This window comes from Pelophylax lessonae (assembly GCF_965119305.1).
Source record: "Pelophylax lessonae genome assembly, chromosome: 1".
In the NCBI taxonomy this organism is placed as follows: domain Eukaryota; kingdom Metazoa; phylum Chordata; class Amphibia; order Anura; family Ranidae; genus Pelophylax; species Pelophylax lessonae.
The window spans coordinates 373387790-373411488 of record NC_138768.1 but is presented as its reverse complement, the minus strand read 5'-3'; the positions used below and the strand labels follow the sequence as shown (position 1 = coordinate 373411488).

Below are 23699 nucleotides of genomic sequence, written 5' to 3'. Positions count from 1 at the left end.
TACAAAAAATTGTAATCGGGGCCTAGTTGGTGTTTGTACGTGTGAGATACACCATTTTGTAAAATTTGTCCTATTCCGCTATTCAATATACACCCTGTTTGAGTGTAAAAAATTAAATTGCGGGATAGTCTGTATCGATAAATGTGAGATACACCTTTTTAAATTTGTTTGGCGCATCTCCTTCTACCGCCGAGGATTGCAGGGCGCTTCAGTTTGCCTCCTGTTCCCAACTCCTCCTACTCCTCTTCCTCATCCTCCCTTTAGGGTACAAAAAATTTTAATCGGGGCCTAGTCTGTGTTTGTACGTGTGAGATACACCGTTTTTTTATCCTTTTTCCTATTCCGCTATTCAATATACACCCTTTTGGGGTAAAAAACATTAAATTGCGGCATAGTTTGCATATTTGACTGTCAGATACACCCGTACGATACTGTTGTTGTTTTGTTCCGCTATTCAATAAACACCTTTCTAGGGCAAGATCATAAATTACAGAAATATGAGGAGACTGTCAAATAGGGGCTGTGGCCTGGGTCGTGGTGCTGCTGGTAGAGCTCCTGTTGCAAGGAGAGGACGTGGTCGATCTGTGCCAGTTACACGCACAAGTGAAACACCTTCCACAAGTGTGAGTAGGCGACAGAACCTGCAGCAGTATTTGGTAGGGCATAATGTGCCTCTAGACGTGATGAGGCCTGAAGAAGTACAGGCGATAGTAGATTGGGTTGCTGACAGTGCCTCCAGTTCCTTCACATTGTCTCCCACCCAGTCTACTGCAGAAAGGTCAGAGTTGGCACCTGCAGCTAATGTCCAACCGTCTTTCACCTCACCCCCTTGGAAATCAGGCAAGCAGTCTGAGCCCCAATCCATACAGCAGTCTCTTGTTCTTTTTGAGGACTCTGTCAGCAGGGTTTCCCAGGGCCATCCACCTAGCCCTGCCCCAGAAGTGGAAGAGATTGAGTGCAGCGATGCCCAACCACTTATTTCTCAAGATGAGTACATGCAAGGACCATCGCAGCACGTCTCCGATGATGACGAAACGCAGGTGCCAACTGCTGCGGCGTTCAGATTTGTGGAGACTGACAAGGAGGGCAGGGGTGAAGACTGGGTGGAAGATGATGTGGAGGACGATGAGGTCCTCGACCCCACATGGAATGAACGTCATGCAGGTGACCTGAGTAATTTGGAGGAAGAGGCGGTGGTCGCACAGAGCCACCAGCACAGCAGAAGAGGGAGCAGGGTGCAGAAGCGGAGCGGCCGTGCCCTAGACACTACGCCCGCTACTGCCCAACGCAGCAAGGGAACGAGCGCACCAAAGTCAGCTCAAAGGAGTTCTCTAGCGTGGAAGTTCTTTAGAAAATGTGCTGATGACAGGACACGAGTGGTTTGCACCCTGTGCAATCGGAGCCTGAAGCGAGGCATAAACCTTCTCAACCTGAGCACAACCTGCATGATCAGGCATCTAAGTGCAAAGCACGAGCTGCAGTGGAGTAGACACCTTCAAAACCAAGAAACGTCTCTGGCTCATCCTGCTTCCTCTTCTGCTGCAGTCTTGGCCCCTCCAGCCACATCTGTAGTGATACCGGCACCTGCCACCCCGCAAACAGAGGATCTGTCAGCAACACCACCACCTGGGTCACCAACCGTCTCCACAATGTCCCGTGGAAGCGTTCAGCTTTCCATCTCCCAAACACTTGAGAGGAAGAGGAAGTACCCCCCTACCCACCCGCGATCCCTGGCCCTGAATGCCAGCATTTCAAAATTCTTGGCCTTTGAAATGCTGTCATTCCGTCTGGTGGAGACGCACAGTTTTAAAAACCTTATGTCGGTGGCTGTCCCAGAGTACGTCGTGCCCAGCCGCCACTACTTTTCCAGGCAAGCCGCCATCCCTTCCCTGCACAACCAAGTGGGGGAAAAAATCAGGTGTGCACTGCGCAACGCCATCTGTGGCAAGGTCCACCTAACTACCGATACGTGGACCAGTAAGCACGGTCAGGGGCGTTATATCTCCCTAACGGCACACTGGGTAAATGCAGTGGCGGATGGGCCTGAGGCGGATAGCAATTTGGCGCATGTCCTTCCACCACCGAGGATTACAGGGCGCTTCAGTTTGCCTCCTGTTCCTAACTCCTCCTACTCCAATTCCTCATCCTCTACCGCCTCCTCATCCGGACAGCGTAACACCTTCACCACCAACTTCAGCACGGCCATGGGTAAACGACAGCAGGCAGTTTTAAAGCTTGCCTTTTTGGGGGACAAACCACACACCGCGCAGGAGTTGTGGAGGAGCATGGAACAGCAGACAAATGAGTGGTTGCTGCCAGCGAGCCTCAAGCCCAGCCTGGTGGTGTGCGATAACGGGCGAAATCTCATAGCAGCTCTGGGCCTAGCCGGTTTGACGCACATCCCTTGCCTGGCGCATGTGCTGAATTTGGTGGTGCAGAGGTTCCTTAAAAACTACCCCGATATGTCAGAGCTGCTGCAGAAAGTGCGGGCCGTCTGTGCGCACTTTTGGCGTTCTCACCCTGCTGCTGCTCGCCTGTCAGCGCTGCAGCGTAACTTCGGCCTTCCCGCTCACCGCCTCATATGTGACGTGCCCACAAGGTGGAACTCCACCTTGCACATGCTGCAAAGACTGTGCGAGCAGCAGCAGGCTATAGTGGAGTTTCAGCTGCAGCACGCACGCGTGAGTTGCTCTGCAGAACAGCACCACTTCACCACCAATAACTGGGCCTCCATGCGAGACCTGTGTGCCTTGTTGCTCTGTTTTGAGTACTCCACCAACATGGCCAGTGCCGATGACGCCATTCTCAGCTTAACTATCCCACTTCTATGCCTCCTTGAAAAAACAATTCAGGCGATGATGGAAGAGGATGTGGCACAGGATGAGGAGGAGGAGGATGAAGAGGTAACATTTCCAAGGCTTTCAGGGCAGTCATTCGCAAGGGGCTCCGAGGGTGGGTTCCTGCACACACAAACGCCAGGGACACAATTGTCCAGCAGGGGCACAGTTCTGGAGGATGAGGAGGATGAGGAGGAGGAGCTGGAGGAGGAGATGGAACCATGTTCACAGCAGGGTGGCACACAGGCCAGCTCATGGCCATCACTGGTGCGTGGCTGGGGGGATACAGAGGACACGGACGATACACCTCCCACAGAGGACAGCCTTTCGTTGCCTCTGGGCAGCCTGGCACACATGAGCGATTACATGCTGCAGTGTCTCCACAACGACCGCCGAGTTGCCCACATTCTAACTTGTGCTGATTACTGGGTGGCCACGCTGCTGGATCCCCGTTACAAGGACAACATACCGTCCTTAATTCACTCACTGGAGCGCGATCGCAAGATGCTCGAGTACAAGCGCAAGCTGGTAGACACGATGCTGCTGGCATTCCCACCTGACAGCGGGGCCACAGTGGAAGCACAAGGCAGAGGAGGAGGAGGAAGAGGAGGAGGAGGAGGAGGAGGAGGAAGAGGTCGCCAACGCAACCAGGGCACCGCCAGCACCTCAGAAGGCAGGGTTAGCATGGCCGAAATGTGGAAAAGCTTTGTCAGCACGCCACAACAAACAGCAGCACCAGCAGCTCATATGGAACGTCTTAGCAGGAGGCAGCATTTCACCAACATGGTGGAGCAGTATGTGTGCACACGCCTAGACGTACTGAATGACGGGTCTGCCCCCTTCAACTTCTGGGTCTCTGAGGTGCTGGCGTGCCCTGCAGCCAGTGTATTATCTGAAAGGGTATTTAGCACGGCTGGGGGCGTTATCACAGACAAGCGCAGCCGCCTGTCCAGAGACAATGTGGACAAGCTCACGTTCATTAAAATGAACCAGGCATGGATCCCACGGGACTTTTCCGTACCTTGTGCAGAATAGCGATGGATACCGACCTTACCCAGCCATTGTTCCATTTTTGCTCTTTCTCACTCTTTTGGGGTGTACCCTCATTTAAAATTTGTGAAAAGAAGCAGTGTTGGCTACCTCGTCCTCCTCAGGGCCAGATTAACGTAGGGGCTATTGGAGCTGCAGCTCCAGGCCCTTACCTTTATATAGGCCCCGGGTTGGCCATATTCACTGTTACCGCTCTTCAGTCACTTGTAAACACAGAAGTCTGGCTTCTATGCTCACTTCCCCAGGCAGCTCCCTCAGAACCTCCCCACACAGCACGAAGGCCGGACAAGGAGGGACAGTTGCCGATATATGGATGTGTTTATGGGCTTCAGAGACAGCATCCCATGTTGAATTAGGCATGCATGGCTGCACCCTTCCTCCTCTGGGTGCATGCCAAGGCACGGCCCTTAAGGCCCTTCAAAATCCTCAGCACCAAGCCCATGATGCTCTTAATCCGGCCCTGGTCCTCCTCCACCGCCGCTTCCACCTACACCGCCCATAGGTGTGCGCAGCCTATTGCATTAGGGTGTGCACCCCAAAGTTTAAATACACATGCATGTGTTTGCCTACATGTACATGGCCCCGATACATTACTCTCCCTGCTGGCAAAGTGAAATAGAGCAGAGCAGGTCCGAGGGAGATCTTTCCCATCTCCTCACTGGCAAACAGAGTGATAATGCTATGCGCCCTAGGTGATTAGGGTGTGCCCAGGCACATCCGGCACACCCTGTGCGCATGCCTATGAGACTGCCACATCCACCACCACCTCAACCTCCCTCCTACTCCATATGGGCCTCGTCCTTCAGAGATGAAGAACATTGTTTTATTTTTCTGTTTGTTTTTTGTTTGCAGAGCACTTGCCATGCTCTTAACTACGTTTTGCTGCCATTTGCAGCACTCTAGCCATTTCCATTGGTGTTTTAGAGCCATTTTAGTGCCTGAAAGTTCGGGTCCCCATTGACTTCAATTGGGTTCGGTGTCCGGGAAAAGTTCGGCAAAAGTCCGGACCCGGACTTTTTTTTGAAGTTCGGCCGAACCCGCCGAACACGGACATCCAGGTGTCCGCTCAACTCTACTCCCTGGTAAAACAGGAGTCATTGCTGGAGGTGAGCTGCTAGTGAATACCGGTGGTGGATTTCTTTGAGCACCTGTTCTTTTGATTATCACACACAGAGTTGGCAAGATTATTCCTTTGTTTGGGGCGGATCGATTGTTATTGCAGAATTTTATTGTTTTTTGGACTTTTTTTGATGCCAGTCTATTTTCTGATAGACACATTGTATATATGAATATTTTTTTTTATTTCACTTGGGGTGTGTTGTGATTTAGTTACATTTTGACGCAGTAAATATATGTTTATACATATGCTTTTACATGTTTAGCTAATTTTGTGCACATAGATCACTATTTTGAAAGAGATGATAGCACTGTACTAATTCTATATTTATATTATTGTGAGTGAGGTGAGAACACTTGTTGAGTACTGGCAGCAATCAATTCACATATTTTCACTTAATTTTATTTAAAATTAATTAAATTGCACTGATTAAAATATATAACTTTTGTTTAGTCACATACTCTACATGTGCCTGTACCCCCTTGACTCTAAACTTTTATTACAGTAGATGTGTGCTTTAAATACAGTGCATCCAGTGTTTCAGTTTTTCCACATTTTGATATGTTACAGCCTTATTCCAAAATGGATTAAATTCATTATTTTCCTTTAAAATTCTACAAACAATACCCCATAATGACATTAAAGAAGTGTGTTTAAAATCATTGCAAATGTATTAAAAATCCCATGTACATACGTATTTACAGTCTTTGCTCAATAGTTTGTTGAAGCACCTTTGGCACCAATTGCAGCCTCAAGATGCTACGAGCTTGGCACACCTATTTTTGGCACTCTGGAGAGAAAAAGTAAAGAGCGTGCACCCGCCTAGCGCATTACCTTTGCAACAAAAAAAGGTTTTATTTAAAATGTATGCACAACATACTCACAAATAAGGAAGACAATTCAAGCAGATAAAAGTATAAATGAACCCAAATTTCCACCTAGCGTTGCCTGCTAGTCGACGACCTGGATTGGATATCTCAAAAGGAAGCTGACACATTTCGAGGGGTGTCCCCTCTTCTTCAGAGCTGGATTTGGAGTGTGGATAGCTGATCTTTTTAAATAGTCATACCTAAAAGCCCTAAAACACAAGTCCCTCCCACAATGGGTTGGTATATAGTATTGGGGCACCCAATTGGATAAAAGCAACAATAAAACATGCATGTAAATAAGCCACAACATACAGATACACAAAAAGGTGTCTTGCCAATGCCCTTTCAACATGAAGATATACTTTTGTGTAAAAAAGGTGCTCTATCAAAACAATATATATACACATATAAATATAGATATAAGTGTGAGCATATAGTGATAATAATAAAATTAATATTGATAAAAAGGTCTTCTTATGATGGGGGACACAACCCTAGCAAACATTTTACATAGATCACAAAACAGAAAAAAATTATATTGCCAACTAAGGCACCAATAATAATAAAATTATTAATAAAAAATCCTGGGAGTTTGGCTTTGAGCTGTTAGCAAGAATTGAATAGGTATGTTAATTTTTTTATGTTCATGTCTAAATTACATTTTTGTTTTCCTAGATAGCAGGTGAAAATGAATCAATTTTTAATGAGGACAGTCTGATTGCACTGGTTATTGAGTTTTTTAATGCTGGAACTGAAACCACAACCACCTCCTTGCAGTGGGCCTTATTATGCATGGTGGCCTATCCTGAAGTGCAAAGTAAGTAAACAAATAACTATGTAGCAATATAGAAGTACAGCAACCCACTAATACAGCACTAAATGATTAGTAATGAGTCCCTTCACAAATAACTAGATAGACTGAGCTCTTCAGGACACCAGCTGATGTCCCCTTTGATCAAACACACAGCTGAATCTTTAGCACAAGAGGGGTGGCAGCTGCCAAAAAGTCTCTAAGACCTCTCACAGCAGTCTGCACTCTCAAAATGTCCAGGGAAAGTTGGTTTGCTTATTCCAACATCCATGCTACATCTTTCCCCTGTGATACCAGATAGATCCCCCCCCCCCCTCCTAAAAGGGACTTGTAAACTCAATGAGGTGTAGCCTAGCTAATCACCTTCTCAATGGCACACAAAGCCATTTGACTTTCAACTGTGATCAGCTGTGACAAAGTGCATGCGCACTGCAACAGTTACGCTTGCGTTCTATGCTGGCTCTCTGGGGCAACCATCTTCATTCCTGAGCTTCTACCTGTTGGCCTGCAGTGATGTCATCCAGTTTGTCCCAGATTTGCTTCCTGAGAGGCCTGATAACCTCTCCAAGGCATGGTATTGGCGCCTCCCTATTCACAGTCATGTGTCAGACTGGAGAACAGTAGCCTATCAATGCCCACAGTTTCCGGCATAGTATTGTTTGCTTTGTTTTTATTTCATTTAACTTTCCACATCCTAGACTTTAAGTTGAAGTGTTTTATTCTTGGCTTGGTTTGGGTATCTTTGGGTCCCATTTCCCATGGCTCATTCATCTAAATATTACCATCCAGTCTACTAAGTGCTCTCTAATTGTTGTAATTGTACCAAGAGGGCTACAGCAAATCTGAAGCAGTTGCAGGAATTTATGACAAAGAGAGGTTCATTGTGTGCATATGACAGCAATATCACAAATTCTCCACAAATGTGGCTTGTATGGGAGGGTTGCAAGAAAAAAGGCGCTGCTCAAGAAAGGCCACATACAATCACGACTGAAATTTACCAAAATGCACCTTAAATTGATTCTGAGACCACTTGGAAAAAGGAGTTATGGTCAGATGAGACTAAAATTGAATAATATGGCCTCAACACCAAGCAATTTGTCTGGCGAAAATTCAATACAGCTCACTATCCAAATAACACCATTCCTACAGTAAAGCATGGAGGTGGCAAAATACTGTGTATCGGGGTGTTTCTCTGCAGCAGAAACTGGAGCACTTGCCAGGATAGAAGGAAAAATGGATGGGGCAAAATACTGCCAAATTCTTGAGGAAAATATGCTTTACCTTCCAACATGACAATGACCCAAAGCACTTAAAGTCCTAAAGCGATATTAAAGCCTTGTTTAAAAAAATAAAAAACAAACATGTTATACTTACCTGCTCTGTGCAGTGGTTTTGCACAGAGCAGCCCATATCCTCCTCTTCTCGGATCCCAGGCCGGCTCTCCTGGCCCCTCCCTCCTGCTGGGTGACCCCACAGCAAGCACCTTGCTGTGGGGGGCACACAAGCAAGCCCGCTCCCGACCCACAGGTCTGTGTGTCCATTCACATACGGAGTCACGGCTTGGCCCCACCCGTCTGTCTCCTGGTTGGCGCACTGGATGTGATTGACAGCAGCGGGAGCCAATGGCTCGCACTGCTGCCAAAAGCCAATCATGAGTGTAAGACCTGGAGAGGCAAGGCTCTCGTGGACATCATTGAATTGAGAGGGGGCTTAGGTAAATATTAGGGGAAGCTGGGGGGGCTGCTGCACACAGAAGTTTTTTTACCTTCATGCATAGAATGCATGAAGGTAAAAAGCCTTGAGCCTTTACAACCTCTTTAACCAGTTCTGGACCTGAAAGATTTGCCCCCTTAATGACCAGGCCATTTTTTGCGATTCAGCACTGCATTACTTTAACGGAAAATTGCGCAGTCGTGTGACACTGTACTGAAATAAAATTGATGTCCCTTCTTCTCACAAATAGAGCTTTCTTTTGGTGGTATTTGATCACCTCAGCAATCGCGGGTGGCTGGCGGCAAACACGGCCGCCGGCCCCATGCATCGGCATCCCGGCTGCCTAGAAGGGGCGGAGGCGTGCCGCCGGCGGCACGTCGTTTCGTGCAGCCGAGCCAGCCTGCCGCAGTAATACTGTGACTGGCGGTCGGCAAGTGGTTAAACCCCATTGAAAATCTGTGGAATGACTTAAAGACTGCAGTCCAAAAATGGTCACCATCAAATTTAACAGAACTAGAACAGTTCTGCAAAGAAGAGTGGGTAAATATTGCAAAGTCTACATGTGCAAAGTTAGGCTGGCCATACATTATACAATGTTCTTCTATAGTTTTCGTTTAGATTTTCCTAAAACCATATAATATGAGGTCAAACCTAAACACTTTCAATTCATATTCAACCAGGCAGGCCCTTTCACTACAAAGTTGAAGGTAAACCTAAAGGAAATTGAATAAGAAAATTGTATAATGTATGGCCAGCCTTAGTAGAGACATATCCCAACAGACTAAAGGCTTTAATTAAGGTGGTTCAACAAAATACTGACAAAAGGGGGTTATCTTTTTTTTTCTGACATGTTAGTAGTATATCCTATACTTGGATGTTATAAGTTACATTGAGTAAGTACAGCTGGATAAAAAAAACTGTGTATGCCTTCATTTCAGGCTGCAAAGCAACATGATGTGAATATTTGAAAGGGGGATGATTATTTTCTATACTCATTGTACCTAGGAGGGTGCTACATATAAAAAAAAATCACATCAATACCCGCATCCTCCACCAAAAAAAAAAAAGAAATCACAATACATTGCCTTTAAAGGTTAAAATAAACCATACTGAGAAAAGTATCTAGTTTGCTATTGCTGATCTTCTGAAAATGCAGGTTGTCTGGCGGTCATGTAGATTCAATGATGTCAATTTTTGTTTTACATACTGATTCAGAACAAACATGCAAATCAAGAGTTCAGACTTCATTCTGACCTTCCTAAATTGCAATCTTCTTCTGTAGTTACATCTTCTGCAGTAAAATCAAACAGCTTTGTCTCCTTCTATTATACAAGCAGTGGCGGCTGGTGCTCAAAATTTTTGGGGGGGCGCAAAAAGAAAAATTTTTGGCAAAAAACGCGGTAAAAAATTGCGTGACTTTGATGCCACACAAGTGTTAAAGGGGCCATCAGTAATCAAGGAAGAGTGCCTTGATAAAGTATTCATAGTTACCCCTAGTTACCCCCAGGTCACGGACGGTGCAAGATTTATCAAGTTACCCAGGCCGGGCCCAGACCAGAGAGCAGATATCCTTATCATGGATGGACCCAGGCCAGGGGAAAACAGGTAGGTACAGGCATGTGAGGTCACGGTGCAAGAAGAATAACATCAAGTTACCCAGGTCGGGCCCAGACCACAGTGTGCAGATATGATTATATATATATCAATCCATGGATGGATGTATCATCCATCCATCCATGATGATATATATATATATATAATCATATCTGCACACTGTGGTCTGGGCCCGGCCTGGGTAACTTGATAAATCTTGCACCGTGACCTGCCTGTACCTACCTGTTCTGGCCTGGCCTGGGTCCATCCAACCATCCATGATGGATGGATGGACCCAGGCCAGGCCAGAACAGGTAGGTAGTACAGGCACTCAGGCAGGTCACGGACGGTGCAAGATTTATCAAGTTACCCAGGCCGGGCCCAGACCAGAGTGCAGATATCCTTATCATGGATGGACCCAGGCCAGGGGAAAACAGGTAGGTACAGGCATGTGAGGTCATGGTGCAAGAAGAATAACATCAAGTTACCCAGGTCGGGCCCAGACCACAGTGTGCAGATATGATTATATATATATCAATCCATGGATGGATGTATCATCCATCCATCCATGATGATATATATATATATATATATATATATAATCATATCTGCACACTGTGGTCTGGGCCCGGCCTGGGTAACTTGATAAATCTTGCACCGTGACATGCCTGTACCTACCTGTTCTGGGCTGGCCTGGGTCCATCCAACCATCCATGATGATGGATGGACCCAGGCCAGGCCAGAACAGGTAGGTAGTACAGGCACTCAGGCAGGTCACGGACGGTGCAAGATTTATCAAGTTACCCAGGCCGGGCCCAGACCAGAGTGCAGATATCCTTATCATGGATGGACCCAGGCCAGGGGAAAACAGGTAGGTACAGGCATGTGAGGTCATGGTGCAAGAAGAATAACATCAAGTTACCCAGGTCGGGCCCAGACCACAGTGTGCAGATATGATTATATATATATATCAATTCATGGATGGATGTATCATCCATCCATGATGATATATATATATATATATATATATATATATATATATATATAAGGATATCTGTGCACACTCTGGTCTGGGCCCGGCCTGGGTAACTTGATAAATCTTGCACCGTGACATGCCTGTACCTACCTGTTCTGGCCTGGCCTGGGTCCATCCAACCATCCATGATGGATGGATGGACCCAGCCCATGGCAGAACAGGTAGGTACAGGCATGGATGGCATTGGTGATGGCAAATTCTAGTGATTTAGTGAGAATTTGAAACCACTGAGGAGAAGACTGCAGTCTGCAGGTGCAGGAGAGGAGGACTGACTGACACAGGAGAGGACTGTCTGCGAGTGACTGAGGACTGAGGAGTCACTTACCGGTGGTGACTGACTGTTCGTGACTCGAGTGGTGCACTGGTGTGGTGTCTCTCTCTTCCAGACTGGAGTTCCAGATGACCTCCGAGACGCTGCGTGGCCTGGTGACTGCCTGTGCCTGGTCTGGACGGATGGATCCGATTCCGGTCCGGTGACTCCGGTCTCCTCTCCGCTCTGCTCCGCTCTCTGCCGGTGTCGCCGTCACTCCCGTCTCCCACTGTTACCGTCTGTCCACTCCAGTCGGACTCGGTGCGGCAGCGTGACTGACGCATGCGACGTCAGGGGGGTCAGTATGGGGCCATGGGATGTCCTGGATGATGATTGGTCCAGGCTGTAGATTGGACCAATCACAGCCAGGATATCAGGAAAGTGGGGGTGTCCTAGCGCAATGACTTGCGCCCAGGTTACGCCCCCAGAAGGCAGCCAATCGGCGCCTCTTCTAGGACATAAACCCCACCCCCCATAGCCACCAGTTCCACCACATAGGCCGGCGAACACAATTTTTTTCACAACTTTATTTGTTGTTTTTGTAATTTTTTTTTCTTTTTTTTTTTTTTTATGGGTAGGGGGGCGGCGCCCTGGTGCCCCCTATGCACGGGCCGCCACTGTATACAAGGGTAATTTCTTGCTTTCCAATCATGAACATGTTCACTGTAAAATGGGCAGAGGTGACTAGTACCCTTCGGTGTGATATTAATCAAGGCAAGATGTAGAACAGTAGGAATGTGGTGCACAAACTGTTTAGGGTGCAATTTCTGTGATGGGGAAACTGATATTCCCATAAAAACTCTATTTTTGAGCTGGGGACCTAAGGGATTTGCAAAGCCACTATGTTCAATGAGTTAGAGTGTTAAAGTGATATTTTTAGGGAAACCATGCTGTTGAGTCAGGGATGTGCCACACAGAAATTTTCAGGTATGGCATTTTGCTGAACCAGGGATGTAATAATAACAACGATATTTCCAGGGACACTGGTATGCAGGACTAATTACTTAAGTAATGCTACTTGCAGAGGAACTATTGAAAAGGTGTGATGTCATTAGAGACACAAGGCTGCAGAGGCAGGCATAGGAGGTGGTATTTCCAAGTTAAATATGTTGTTGAACAAAGGATGGAGGCACAGGAGATATTTCCAAGGATATAGTCATGCTTAGATCTTCATATGAATAGACATATTTGCAGCAGTGTTAATTTAGTCGACTAAAACCGACTAAAACGTTTTCGTCGACTAAATTAACACAATTTTAGTCGACTAAAATACGACTAAAACTAAAACAATTCAGATGACTAAAATACGACTAAAACTAAAATTGCATTTTAGTCAAAAGACAATAACTAAAACTAAATCGAAATTTGCTGCCAAAATTAACACTGGTGCATGCTCAAAGCTTAATACCATAAATAATAACATATTCGATTTTTCACTCCAGGACCAGCAGTAGTATATAATGAGTTTGGAAATTGTAGAGAAATGCTTAAATAATGCATTACAAATTACAATTGAACTACACCCATTTGACTATAGATAACTAAAATGAGTTTTAGTCAACTAAAATGTAGGACGTTTTAGTCGACTAAAATGTACTGGAGTTTTAGTCAACTAAATACGACTAAAACACTTGCAGAAGACTAAAATGGGACTAAAACTAAAATGCCATTTTAGTCCTAAGACTAAGACTAAAACTAAATTGAAATTTGCTGCCAAAATTAACACTGATTTGCAGAAGCACTGCCAAGTTGGGAACACAAAGATGTCCAGCTACAATGTGCTGTTATGCCAGGAATGGCAGCATAGTGACACTGTGAAACAGAACTAGAGATGAAAAATGGTATAATAGTATTTGGAGGGACCCTGCTAATTCAAATGTGGAGGGACACAGAACTTTATGGACATAAAGTTAATGCTGGTAAAGGGATGTTTTCTGAAAAAAAAAAGTAAGAAAAATAAGATGTGCAAAAATAGATTAATCAAAGTACTGGTGATTTGGTGGTCGAGGGTATAGCAAACAGTTCTTACTTTAGACATTTTTGAAAAAGAGGTGTCCAAGTTCCATGATTTAAAATGAACATGCTAATACTGTAATAGTATTCTATAATAAAACTTATTTCATGTCACAGAGAAGGTGCACAAGGAGCTAGATGCTGTCCTTAATGGGCCAATAATTTACTATGAAGACAGAAAGAGGCTCCATTACACCAATGCAGTCATTCATGAGATCCAGCGTTTTGGGAGTGTAGCAGCTGTAGGACTTGCAAGAACCTGTATAAGAGATGTCAGTATCAGCGGGTACTCTTTGCACAAGGTAATAACTTAGCCAGTCATTTTAAAATTTACCTCAAATGATAAAATATGTGGGCTGCTACAGTGGACCTATTTTGAAAGCAGTAGTTCCCTTACATACTGATCCTGTTGCTTAATTATGTAATAAATTGGGATGAGCAGACTGATTTCAGCAAAATGCATTTTGCCTCAAAATTAAATGCAAATTTTTTACTGAAGCAGAAACTCTTTATTTTGCTCACTGAAGTGTTTAGGTGAAATCCTCTTGAAAAACAAATGTGTTTTAGTTTCTTTATTTAAAGGGTGTTTAGGGTTTTTCAGTTATTTCATTAATGGGTCTATTTATAATGTGTTTTCACACAAGAATCACACAATTTTCACACGTTTTCCCAATTGAATGTGATTAGAAAAACAATTCTTAATTTTGGGTAAAATTTGTGTGAAATTGTGTGACCCCCTCAAGGTGTTCTTTGTATTTTTATTTTTCTGCATTTTTGTTTTTATGTTATTATTTTCCTACTTTGTAAAAATGTCCACTTATGAGGCTTGTGAACAGCCATTTTTGGCACAGAAAACAGGACACCTGAAAGGAGCTTCCTTAACCCCCAGGAGCCATTTAAAACCTATTGCACACAAAACACCAGAATCTATTAACTTACCTTCCTATATAACTGAATTTTGCCAATATGGCAAAAATTACCTCAAATCTCCTGATTTATGCAAAAAATTTCAGGAAAGTTAAAACTAAATTTTTTTCCCTTATCCCTTTTCTTGAGTTTCTTACCTGAAACAAGTACACAGATTTTAACATTTGTGTTAACTTTAATTTAGCGAATGCTTGTCCTAGGTCTATAACTTAGATGTGTTGAAGGCAGACATATTTAAATAAATATTATTTTCCTTAGAAGGCAAGCAAAAGCAATGCACATATTTATTCCATTACTTCAATGTTATCTCACTATCCTACTAATGTAACCTCTGCTTTTTTACAATTCCTTTATAATGTTATATATTTTGGAGCAATTATTATTATTTTTCTTTATTTTCCTTTTATCTTCTACAAGAATACAATGGTTTTGGCCAACCTGGATTCTGTGCTGCGTGATTCTCAATACTGGAAAACTCCTTATCAGTTCAACCCTCATCACTTTATGGACAAAAATGGGAAATTTGCAGCAAATGAGGCATTTTTGCCTTTTTCTGCTGGTAGGTGCCTAGCTTTTTAGAATATGCACTAGCAGTGTTCTACCTATATTAGGTGGAAAGTACTTCTACAGTATATAGATTCTCTATGGATGACTTATGGAAATAATCTTTCTTTCTCCTACTGCAGATCAACAATTAAAGTAAAATCCTGATTGTTATTTTTCCTTTCTTCCATTTGTTTATCTAGCTATGAGAGTAACAATCCTCATTTTCTGTTCTTCCTCTGTTTCATATTATAAGTAGAAGTAACCCCATAGAGAGTATAAGTGCAAGGGGCTGTAACAGCAGAGCTACAGTACTGTGTAAAAGTTTTAGGCAGGCGTAAAGAAATGCTGTAAAGTAAGAATGCTTATATTTATATATATTGTAACAGGACATCAAGTAAATGTGACAGGAAGTCAGGTAAATCTGTGAGTGTTGTCACAGATGGGAGATACAATTCACCAATTGCTATAGGGTGTCGGCTGCAGAAGCCAGCAGAAATGTCTAAAGACGTTGAACAGACTTCAGCTTTTCAGAATGAGGAAGTTAAGGCCTCTATAACTTGTCCAGAGAAAGTCTATGGAGGGCTGCCTCCGGAAGCTGTCTCCTGAAGCTGTGTGAGCTGGGGACAGGAGAGCAGTCAGATGTATGCCTCCTGACGCTGTGTGGGCATGGGAGAAGACCCCCTGAAGTGATGTGCGCTAAGGAGGGTAAACAGTTGTGAAGACTTCTCAAGGTGAGAAAACGAACTATTTTTATGTGGAAGAAATAAAGGAATGTTTGCCATGTGAAGAGACAAGCAAAGGGACATTCTCAATGTGAAGAGTAAAGGGACATGTTCAATGGACATTTGTTGTGGGAAGATAAAACATGGACTATTGAGTGTCCGCTGTAGGATAAGAAAGTCTGCCCAACAGTAGGTTGGAGACAGACTCTTAGGTAGGTTCCTGTGTGAGAAGGTAGCCGCCCACAGTGGCAAGGATTTATTTTGTGTTTTATTTTATTTTGGATGTTTTTGCTGCATGCAGTCTGGTGAAGAAAATTGCAGGAATAAACCACACTGTTTGCAACCACTTCTCGGCTATCTCCTTGTGTAAACGCATCCCCAAAGGGGTCATCCACGCCCGCCACCGAGCTAATCCCTCACAATATATATATATACAGTATCTCACAAAAGTGAGTACACCCCTCACAGTTTTGTAAATATTTTATTATATCTTTTCATGTGACAACACTGAAGAAATTACACTTTGCTACAATGTATAGTAAGTGTACAGCTTGTAAAACAGTGTAAATTTGCTGTCCCCTCAAAATAACTCAACACACAGCCATTCATTTCTAAACTGCTGGCAGAAAAAGTGAGTACACCCCTAAGTGAAAATGTCCAAATTGGGCCAAATTAGCCATTTTCCCTCCCCAGTGTCATGTGACTTGTTAGTGTTACAATGTCTCAGGTGTAAATGGGGAGCAGGATCTGAAAAATAGAATTGTTGCCCTACATGAAGATGGCCTAGGCTATAAGAAGATTGCCAAGACCCTGAAACTGAGCTGCAGCACAGTGGCCAAAACCATACAGCGGTTTAACAGGACAGGTTCCACTCAGAACAGGCCTCGCCATGGTCGACCAAAGAAGTTGAGTGCACATGCTCAGTGTCATATCCAGAGGTTAACTTTGGAAAATAGACATTTGAGTGTGGCCAGCATTGCTGCAAAGGTTGAAGGGGTAGGGGGTCAGATTGTCAGTGCTCAGACCATATGCCGCACACTGCATCAAATTGGTCTGCATGGCTGTTGTCCAAGAAGAAAGCCTCTTCTAAAGATGATGCACAAGAAAGCCTGCAAACAGTTTTCTGAATATATATATACACATATATATATATATATATATACAGTATCTCACAAAAGTAAGTACACCCCTCAGATTTTTGTAAATATATTAACCACTTAAGCCCCAGGCCTATTTTTCAAACTTTTTGTTTACAAGTTAAAATCAGTATTTTTTTGCTAGAAAACTACTTAGAACCCCCAAACATTATATATATTTTTTTAGCAAAGACTCTGGAGAATAAAATGGCGATCGTTGCAATATTTTTTGTCACACGGTATTTGTGCAGCGGTCTTTCAAACGCCATTTTTTTTTTGGGAAAAATTACGAAAAATCACATTTCACTATGGTTATGGTTTAAAATTGCACACACCCGTGGAATGGCGACAAACTACGGTCAATAAAAATCTCCATAGGCGACGCTTTAAAAATTTTTAACGGTTACCAGTTTAGAGTTAGAGTGTAGCTCTTTTTTTCTAAATGATTGCTTACGCTCTGGCGATCATGGCGATACCTCACATGTGTGGTTTGAACAGCAATTTTATTCACGACGTGACTTCCATATACGTTTTCTTTTGTGCGCGAGCTCACGACGACGGGGGGTGGCTAAATTTTATTTATTTTTTTCCTATTTATTTATTTATTTTTTTTAATTTTAACACAGGTTTTTTAAAAAAAAAATCTGATCACTTTTATTGCTGTCACAAGCAATGTAAACATCCATTGTGACAGCAATATGCAGTGAATGGTACTCTTTATGGAGGAATCGAGGGTCTAAAAGACCCTAGACCCCTCCACTGCACTTCTATGTATTCAAAACGCCGAAAACTGCATTTTTGAATACATTCACTTTTTGAATCTGCCGCCTTTAGCAGCCGAGTAACCCGGATGTGACGTCATGGACGCCGCCTCCAGGTTACGTCATCGGAGACCCGATCGAAGCCACATTCGTCTTAGATCGGGACTCCATACAGCTGGCAGAGGCGCCGGCTGGTTGCTCGGGTGGGACGGGCGACCTGGGCAGAGCCGTGGAAGGTGGCGGGGGGACATCATCTCCCGCTCGCCGGGGCAACGATCAAGCGGCTCCGACCGACGGCTCTAAAAAACGGACCTGGATGATGCTTCTAGCTAGAGGCATCACCCCGGTACAACCACTTAAAGTGAGCCGACGTAGGTCTACGTCAGTTTGCGTTATGTGGTTAACATATCTTTTCATGTGACAGCACTAAAGAAATGACACTTTGCTACAATGTAAATTAATGAGTGTACAGCATGTATAACAGTGTAAATTTGCTGTCCCCTCAAATTAACTCAACACACAGCCAATAATATCTAAACCGCTGACAACAAAAGTGAGTACACCCCTAAGTGAACATGTCAAAATTGGGCCCAACTAGCCATTTTCCCTCCCTGGTGTCATGTGACTCAGTGTTACAAGATCTCAGGTGTGAATGGGGAGCAGGTGTGTTAAATGTGGTGTTATCTCTCACTCTCACATACTGGTCACTGGAAGTTCAACATGGCACTTCATGGCAAAGAAGTCTCTGAGGATCTGAAAAAAAGAATTTTGCTCTACATAAAGATGGCCTGGGCTATAAAAAGATTGCCAAGACCCTAAAACTGAGCTGCAGCATGGTGGCCAAGACCATACAGCGGTTTAACAGGGCAGGTTTCACTCAGAACACCAAAGGAGTTGAGTGCATGTGCTCAGCATCATATCCAGTGGTTGTCTTTGGGAAATAGACATATGAGTGCTGCCAGCATTGCTGCAGAGCTTGAAGGGGTGGGGGGTCAGTCTGTCAGTGCTCAGGCCATACGCCGCACACTGCATCAAATTGGTCTGCATGACTGTCGTCCCAGAAGGAAGCCTCTTCTAAAGATAATGCACAAGAAAGCCTGCAAACAGTTTGCTAAAGACAAGCAGACTAGAGAGTTGGATTACTTGAACCATGTCCTGTGGTCTGATGAGACAAAGATAAACTTATTTGGGCCAGATGGTGTCAAGCGTGTTGCGGCAATCAGGGGATGATTACAAAGACAAGTGTGTCTTGCCTACAGTCAAGCATGGTGGTGGGAGTGTCATGGTCTGGGGCTGCATGAATGCTGCCGGCACTGGAGAGCTACAGTTCATTGAGGGAACCATGAATGCCAACATGTACTGTGACACACTGAAGCAGCGCATGATCCCCTCCCTTCGGAGACTGGGCCGCAGGGCAGTATTCAAACATGATAACGACCCAAAACACACCACCAAGATGACCACTGCCTTGCTAAATAAGCTGAGGTTAAAGATGATGGACTGGCCAAGCATATCTCCAGACCTAAACCCTATTGAGCATCTGTGGGGCATCCTACAACAAAAGGTGGAGGAGCACAAGGTCTCCAACATCCACCAGCTCAGTGATGTCTTCATGTAGGAGTGGAAGAGGACTCCAGTGGCAGCCTGTGAAGCTCTGGTGAACTCCATGCCCAAGAGGGTTAAGGCAGTGCTGGAAAATGATGGTGGCCACACAAAATATTGACACTTTGGGTCCAATTTGGACATTGTCACTTAGGGGTGTACTCACTTTTTTTCCAGCGGTTTAGACATTAATGCCTGTGTGTTGAGTTATTTTGAGGGGACAGCAAATTTACACTGTTATACAAGCTGTACTCTCACTACTTTACATTGTAGCTAAGTGTAATTTCTTCGGTGTTGTCACATGAAAAGATACAATAAAATATTTACAAAAATGTGAGGGGTGTACCCACTTTTGTGAGATACTGTATATATACTGTTTGTGTGTGTGTGTGTATATATATATATATATATATGTATATATATATATATTGTATATATATATATATATATATATATATATATATACATACATATATATATATATATATATATATATATATATATATATATATTTTTTTTTTTATTGTTTATTTTTATTCATTTAAAAAAATACAAGGTGAGCAATCAGAAGACTTGCACAAAGCCAGGGATTTTGTAGGATGAGAATCAGGTGTATGAATAAACCAATTTTAACAAACAGGAGCTAATGATCATCAATGTCATATGTTGATTGAAACACAGTCATTAACTGAAACAGAAACAGCTGTGTAGGAGGCTTAAAGCTGGATGAGGAACTGCCAAACTCTGCTACTAAGGGGAGGTTGTGGAAGACAGTTTCATGGTAAGAGCACAGCAACAGGACACAATACTGCATCAACAAGGTCTCCCCCAGGCAAATATTTAAAAGCAGACTGGGGTTTCAAGATGGGCTGTTCAAGCTCTTTTGAAAAAGCACAAAGAAACTGGCAACTTTGAGGATTGTAGATGCAGTGGTTGGCCAAAGAAACAATGCAGCAGATGAATCACGCATGATGCTTACCTACCATCAACAATGGAAGATGTACAGCAGTTCCATCAGTACAGAACTGGCAGAAACCAGTGGGACCCAGGTACACCCATCTACTATCCGAATAAATCTGTCCGGAAGTGGTCTTTATGAAACAATTGCGGTCAAAAGGCTATACCTCCGATGTGGAAACAAGCGAATCAACTATGCACAGGAACATAGGACTTGGGGTGAAGAAAAATGGCAGCAGGTGCTCTGAACTGATGAGTCAAAATTTGAAATGTTTGGCTGTAGCGGGAGGCAGTTTGTTCACCGAAGGGCTGGAAAGATGTATGATAATGAGTGGCTGCAGGCAACAGTGAAACATAGTGGAGTTTCCTTGCAAATTTGGTGCTGCATTTCTGCAGATGGAGTTGGAGATTTGGTCAGAATCATTGGTTTCCTCAATGCTGAGAAATACAGACAGATACTTATCCATCATGCCATACCATCAGGAAGGTGTGTGATTGGCCCTAAATTTGCTCTGCAGCAGGACATCGGTTTCAAACATACAGCCTATACTTTTAAGAACTATCTTCAGTGTAAAGAAGAACAAGGAGTCCCGGAAGTGATGGCTTGGCCCCCAAAGAGCCCCAATTCCAACATCATAAAGTTTGTCTGGGATTACATGAAGAAACAGTAGGATTTGAGGCAGCCTACATCCACAGAAGATCTGTGGTTAGTTCTCCAAGATGTTTGGAACAATGCACCTGTCGAGTTCCTTCAAAAACAGTGTGCAAGTGTACCTAGAAGAACTGGTTTGCTGTTTTGAAGGCAAAAGGTGGTCACACCAAATATTGATTTGATTTGGATTTATCTTCTGTTCATTTACTTTCCATTTTGTTTATTGATAAAAAATAAACTTTAACAGTTCTATTCCTGAAAGCAATCTTAATTTGCAGCATTTTTTTCACACCTGCCTAAAACTTTTGCACAGTAGCGTATGTGGAATAACAGATGACATTTCATATTGTGCACCCTGGGAAGCTTTCTCCTACAGGACTTACAGGCTTTTCTTTCACTTCCATCTCCTTCTGCCAACAGTTATCCTCTCTGCTCCACCATCATTAAAACATATCTGCCTCCTCTACCATTTTCCTCCATGGTCACTGATCCCTGCTGTCCCCTTTTACATCATGATATATTGTCACCTGCTCTGCCACCTTCCTCTTCCCTTACAGATAAGGATAAGCAAATCTGGGCTCGATTCTCTGTGAGTTTGGTGAATCCAGTTTTAAATTGGGCAAACCCAAACTTTTTGACAAATTCCTTTGAAGTTTATACGGGACAAATCCTGTTCTGGTAATTTGTAGGGATAATAGTCAAACTGCTGTAAAAAAGGCATGGGGAGCTGGACACTGCCATGGGGGACATGCACCAATGCAACAAAAATATATATAAAAAAAATGGGTAAGAGGGTCTTTTCATGCGACTTTGAGGGCAACAATGAAAATACACAAATCCCTTAAATAACATGCTTAGGGGGTGACTTGAAACCTTTTGTGGTGTTACAGAACAGTATAATTGCATTCCAATCTGGTTCATTTAGTTTAAGCCCGGGTTCACCCTATTTGCAGAGCAGCTCGTAGCAGGGGGTCTGGGGTGTCCCTGTTTACCTTTTTAGGGGCGAATCAGGTCTGAATTTTTGCCAGAATTAGAACCTGAAACTGAGCCAAAGATGCACAGGACCCTTCTGCAGTGCGCTCCATGTGTGTGAACCGGCTCTATTGAAAGCCGGTCACACTCTCCTGTCATGTGAATTGGATGCGGGGAAACCACATCCAACTCGCATAAGTGTGAACCTGACTCTAAAAAAAGGTATTTTCGCTTTGATAGGCAGATAGAATTTGTCAAGTAGTTTGCTAAATCCTTCCCTGTTCTTGTTGACGTAAACCTGTTCTGCTGCTGGCCATTGTCTATCAAAATTCATTAAGAATTAGGAGACCTCAGATTATCTAGCAGTGTGAAATAAGGCAACAACAACAGGCTAAGGCCAAATCTACTAGGGATATTTTCCCCATAGCAGCTTTCCATACACTGACACTACGGCTGCTTCATGTCCCCCATTTTATAATGAGGGGGTGGTTTATCCAAAGGCCCTCTTATTGTCCTTTCTAAGCCGGCTGACCATAGCTGAAAAGCCATGCAGTGCATTATGACTGAAAATCTTCCAGGGGAATCTGCACATAAATTTGCTGGGACTGCTAATTTCAAACTGTAGGATTCATCTCAAACCCATGGTAGCGGAAAACCTGACCCTGATCACTAATCATAGATCCCTACTGCATTATATTGTGCTTGGACTTATTTTCGAGGGAGGAAATTACTCCAGTGTATGCTGATGCACAAGCTTAGCACAGAGTGGTTCCATGCCAGACTGTCCAGACTGGACAGCTGAATTTAAATGCAGAGTAGACTACAAACATGTGTTGAGTGCCACTTCTGTGGCAATTTTAATGATAGCAAGTGCCAAGATTTTATGCTGTATAACCAAAACAGAATTGATTAAAAGGTGTTGTACTGCTGTGTTGAGCCAGGATTAAGACTGATTAGTTTGAAATTCAGTTACTATGGCTGATTATCCAATATCACAACCAAATCCTTGAGTGAATAAAATTGATCTTGTTATTTTGTTTAAGCAACTATATTTATGCTTGCAGATTTAGTACATTTAAATGTGATTTCATGGCATAATCTTCATATTTTTAAAGGTAATAGGTTGCTTTTCTTTGTCTACAGGTGCCCGAGTATGTATCGGAGAGCAGCTTGCCCGCTATGAGCTATTTATATTTTTCACTAATCTCATGCAATCATTCAGCTTTCATCTACCAGAAGGAGTCACAGAAGTAAACACCAAATATGTCTTTAAGACAAACCTGCAGCCCCATCCTTATAAGATTTGTGCTGTACCTCGATAGTATCTGCCAAATAAGGATGGAACTTTAGATATGGAGGAGTGTTTGACTGCTATTAGGCCCAGCATCCTGAATATTGATAACAGCATGTCTGCATAATAATCTAGTCAGGAAGAAGCAAATAAAACTGTTAACATTACTGCATGTATAGTTTAATTATCTTTCAGTTTGCTATGGTAGCAACAGTTTTGTTTATTGTTTTAGAAAAGCAAAGCTTTATTGTGACAAATAATTTGTATGATTTAGTATAGCCTTTTTTCTTTCCATCTATGATCATGGTCAAATTTATACTCTAATCTTAAATGTTTCCTTAATAAACATTGTTATTTTATTAGAAATTCTAGGAATTTTGTATGTTTTTCTAAGAGGTTTACCCTTCTTCAGCGAAACTGTTAAGTATAGTCTTATATGTATTTTTGGTTAGAAAAATATCAGCTGTATTTCCAGTATTATTTCTGGTGAGCATAAGGGCCCTTTCACACAGGGCGGATCCATTTTCACTCACTCTGCTTGTTCAGCAGGGATCGCTACTTTGATCCCCGTTGAGCAGGAGGATGACAGGTCCATCTCCATTCACTGTGCAGAGACGGACCTGTCAGAGTCCCGCTTTCCTCTATGGGGAGATTGGATGAAAACAGACCGCCTGTCCATTTTCATCCGATCCCATCCAATCCGACCCACTTGACGGATGGCGAACGTATCGCCATCCATCTGTTTTAAGGGGATCTTGTCGAATCAGATGCCAGACAGTTGTCA

At 43.4% G+C, this 23699-nt stretch overlaps 1 protein-coding gene across 1 annotated transcript in view; it reads left to right on the top strand.

Moving 5' to 3' along the window:
• Nucleotides 1-23196, top strand: part of LOC309543829 (cytochrome P450 2J6-like) — a 78519-nt gene extending 55323 nt beyond the window's left edge. The window contains exons 6-9 of the mRNA XM_082242994.1: nucleotides 6549-6690; nucleotides 13467-13651; nucleotides 14694-14835; nucleotides 22768-23196. Of these exons, the coding sequence (XP_082099120.1) occupies nucleotides 6549-6690; nucleotides 13467-13651; nucleotides 14694-14835; nucleotides 22768-22946 (648 nt within the window). The 3' untranslated portion in view covers nucleotides 22947-23196. The remainder of the gene's footprint in view (nucleotides 1-6548; nucleotides 6691-13466; nucleotides 13652-14693; nucleotides 14836-22767) is intronic.
• The last annotated feature ends 503 nt before the right edge of the window (nucleotides 23197-23699 follow it).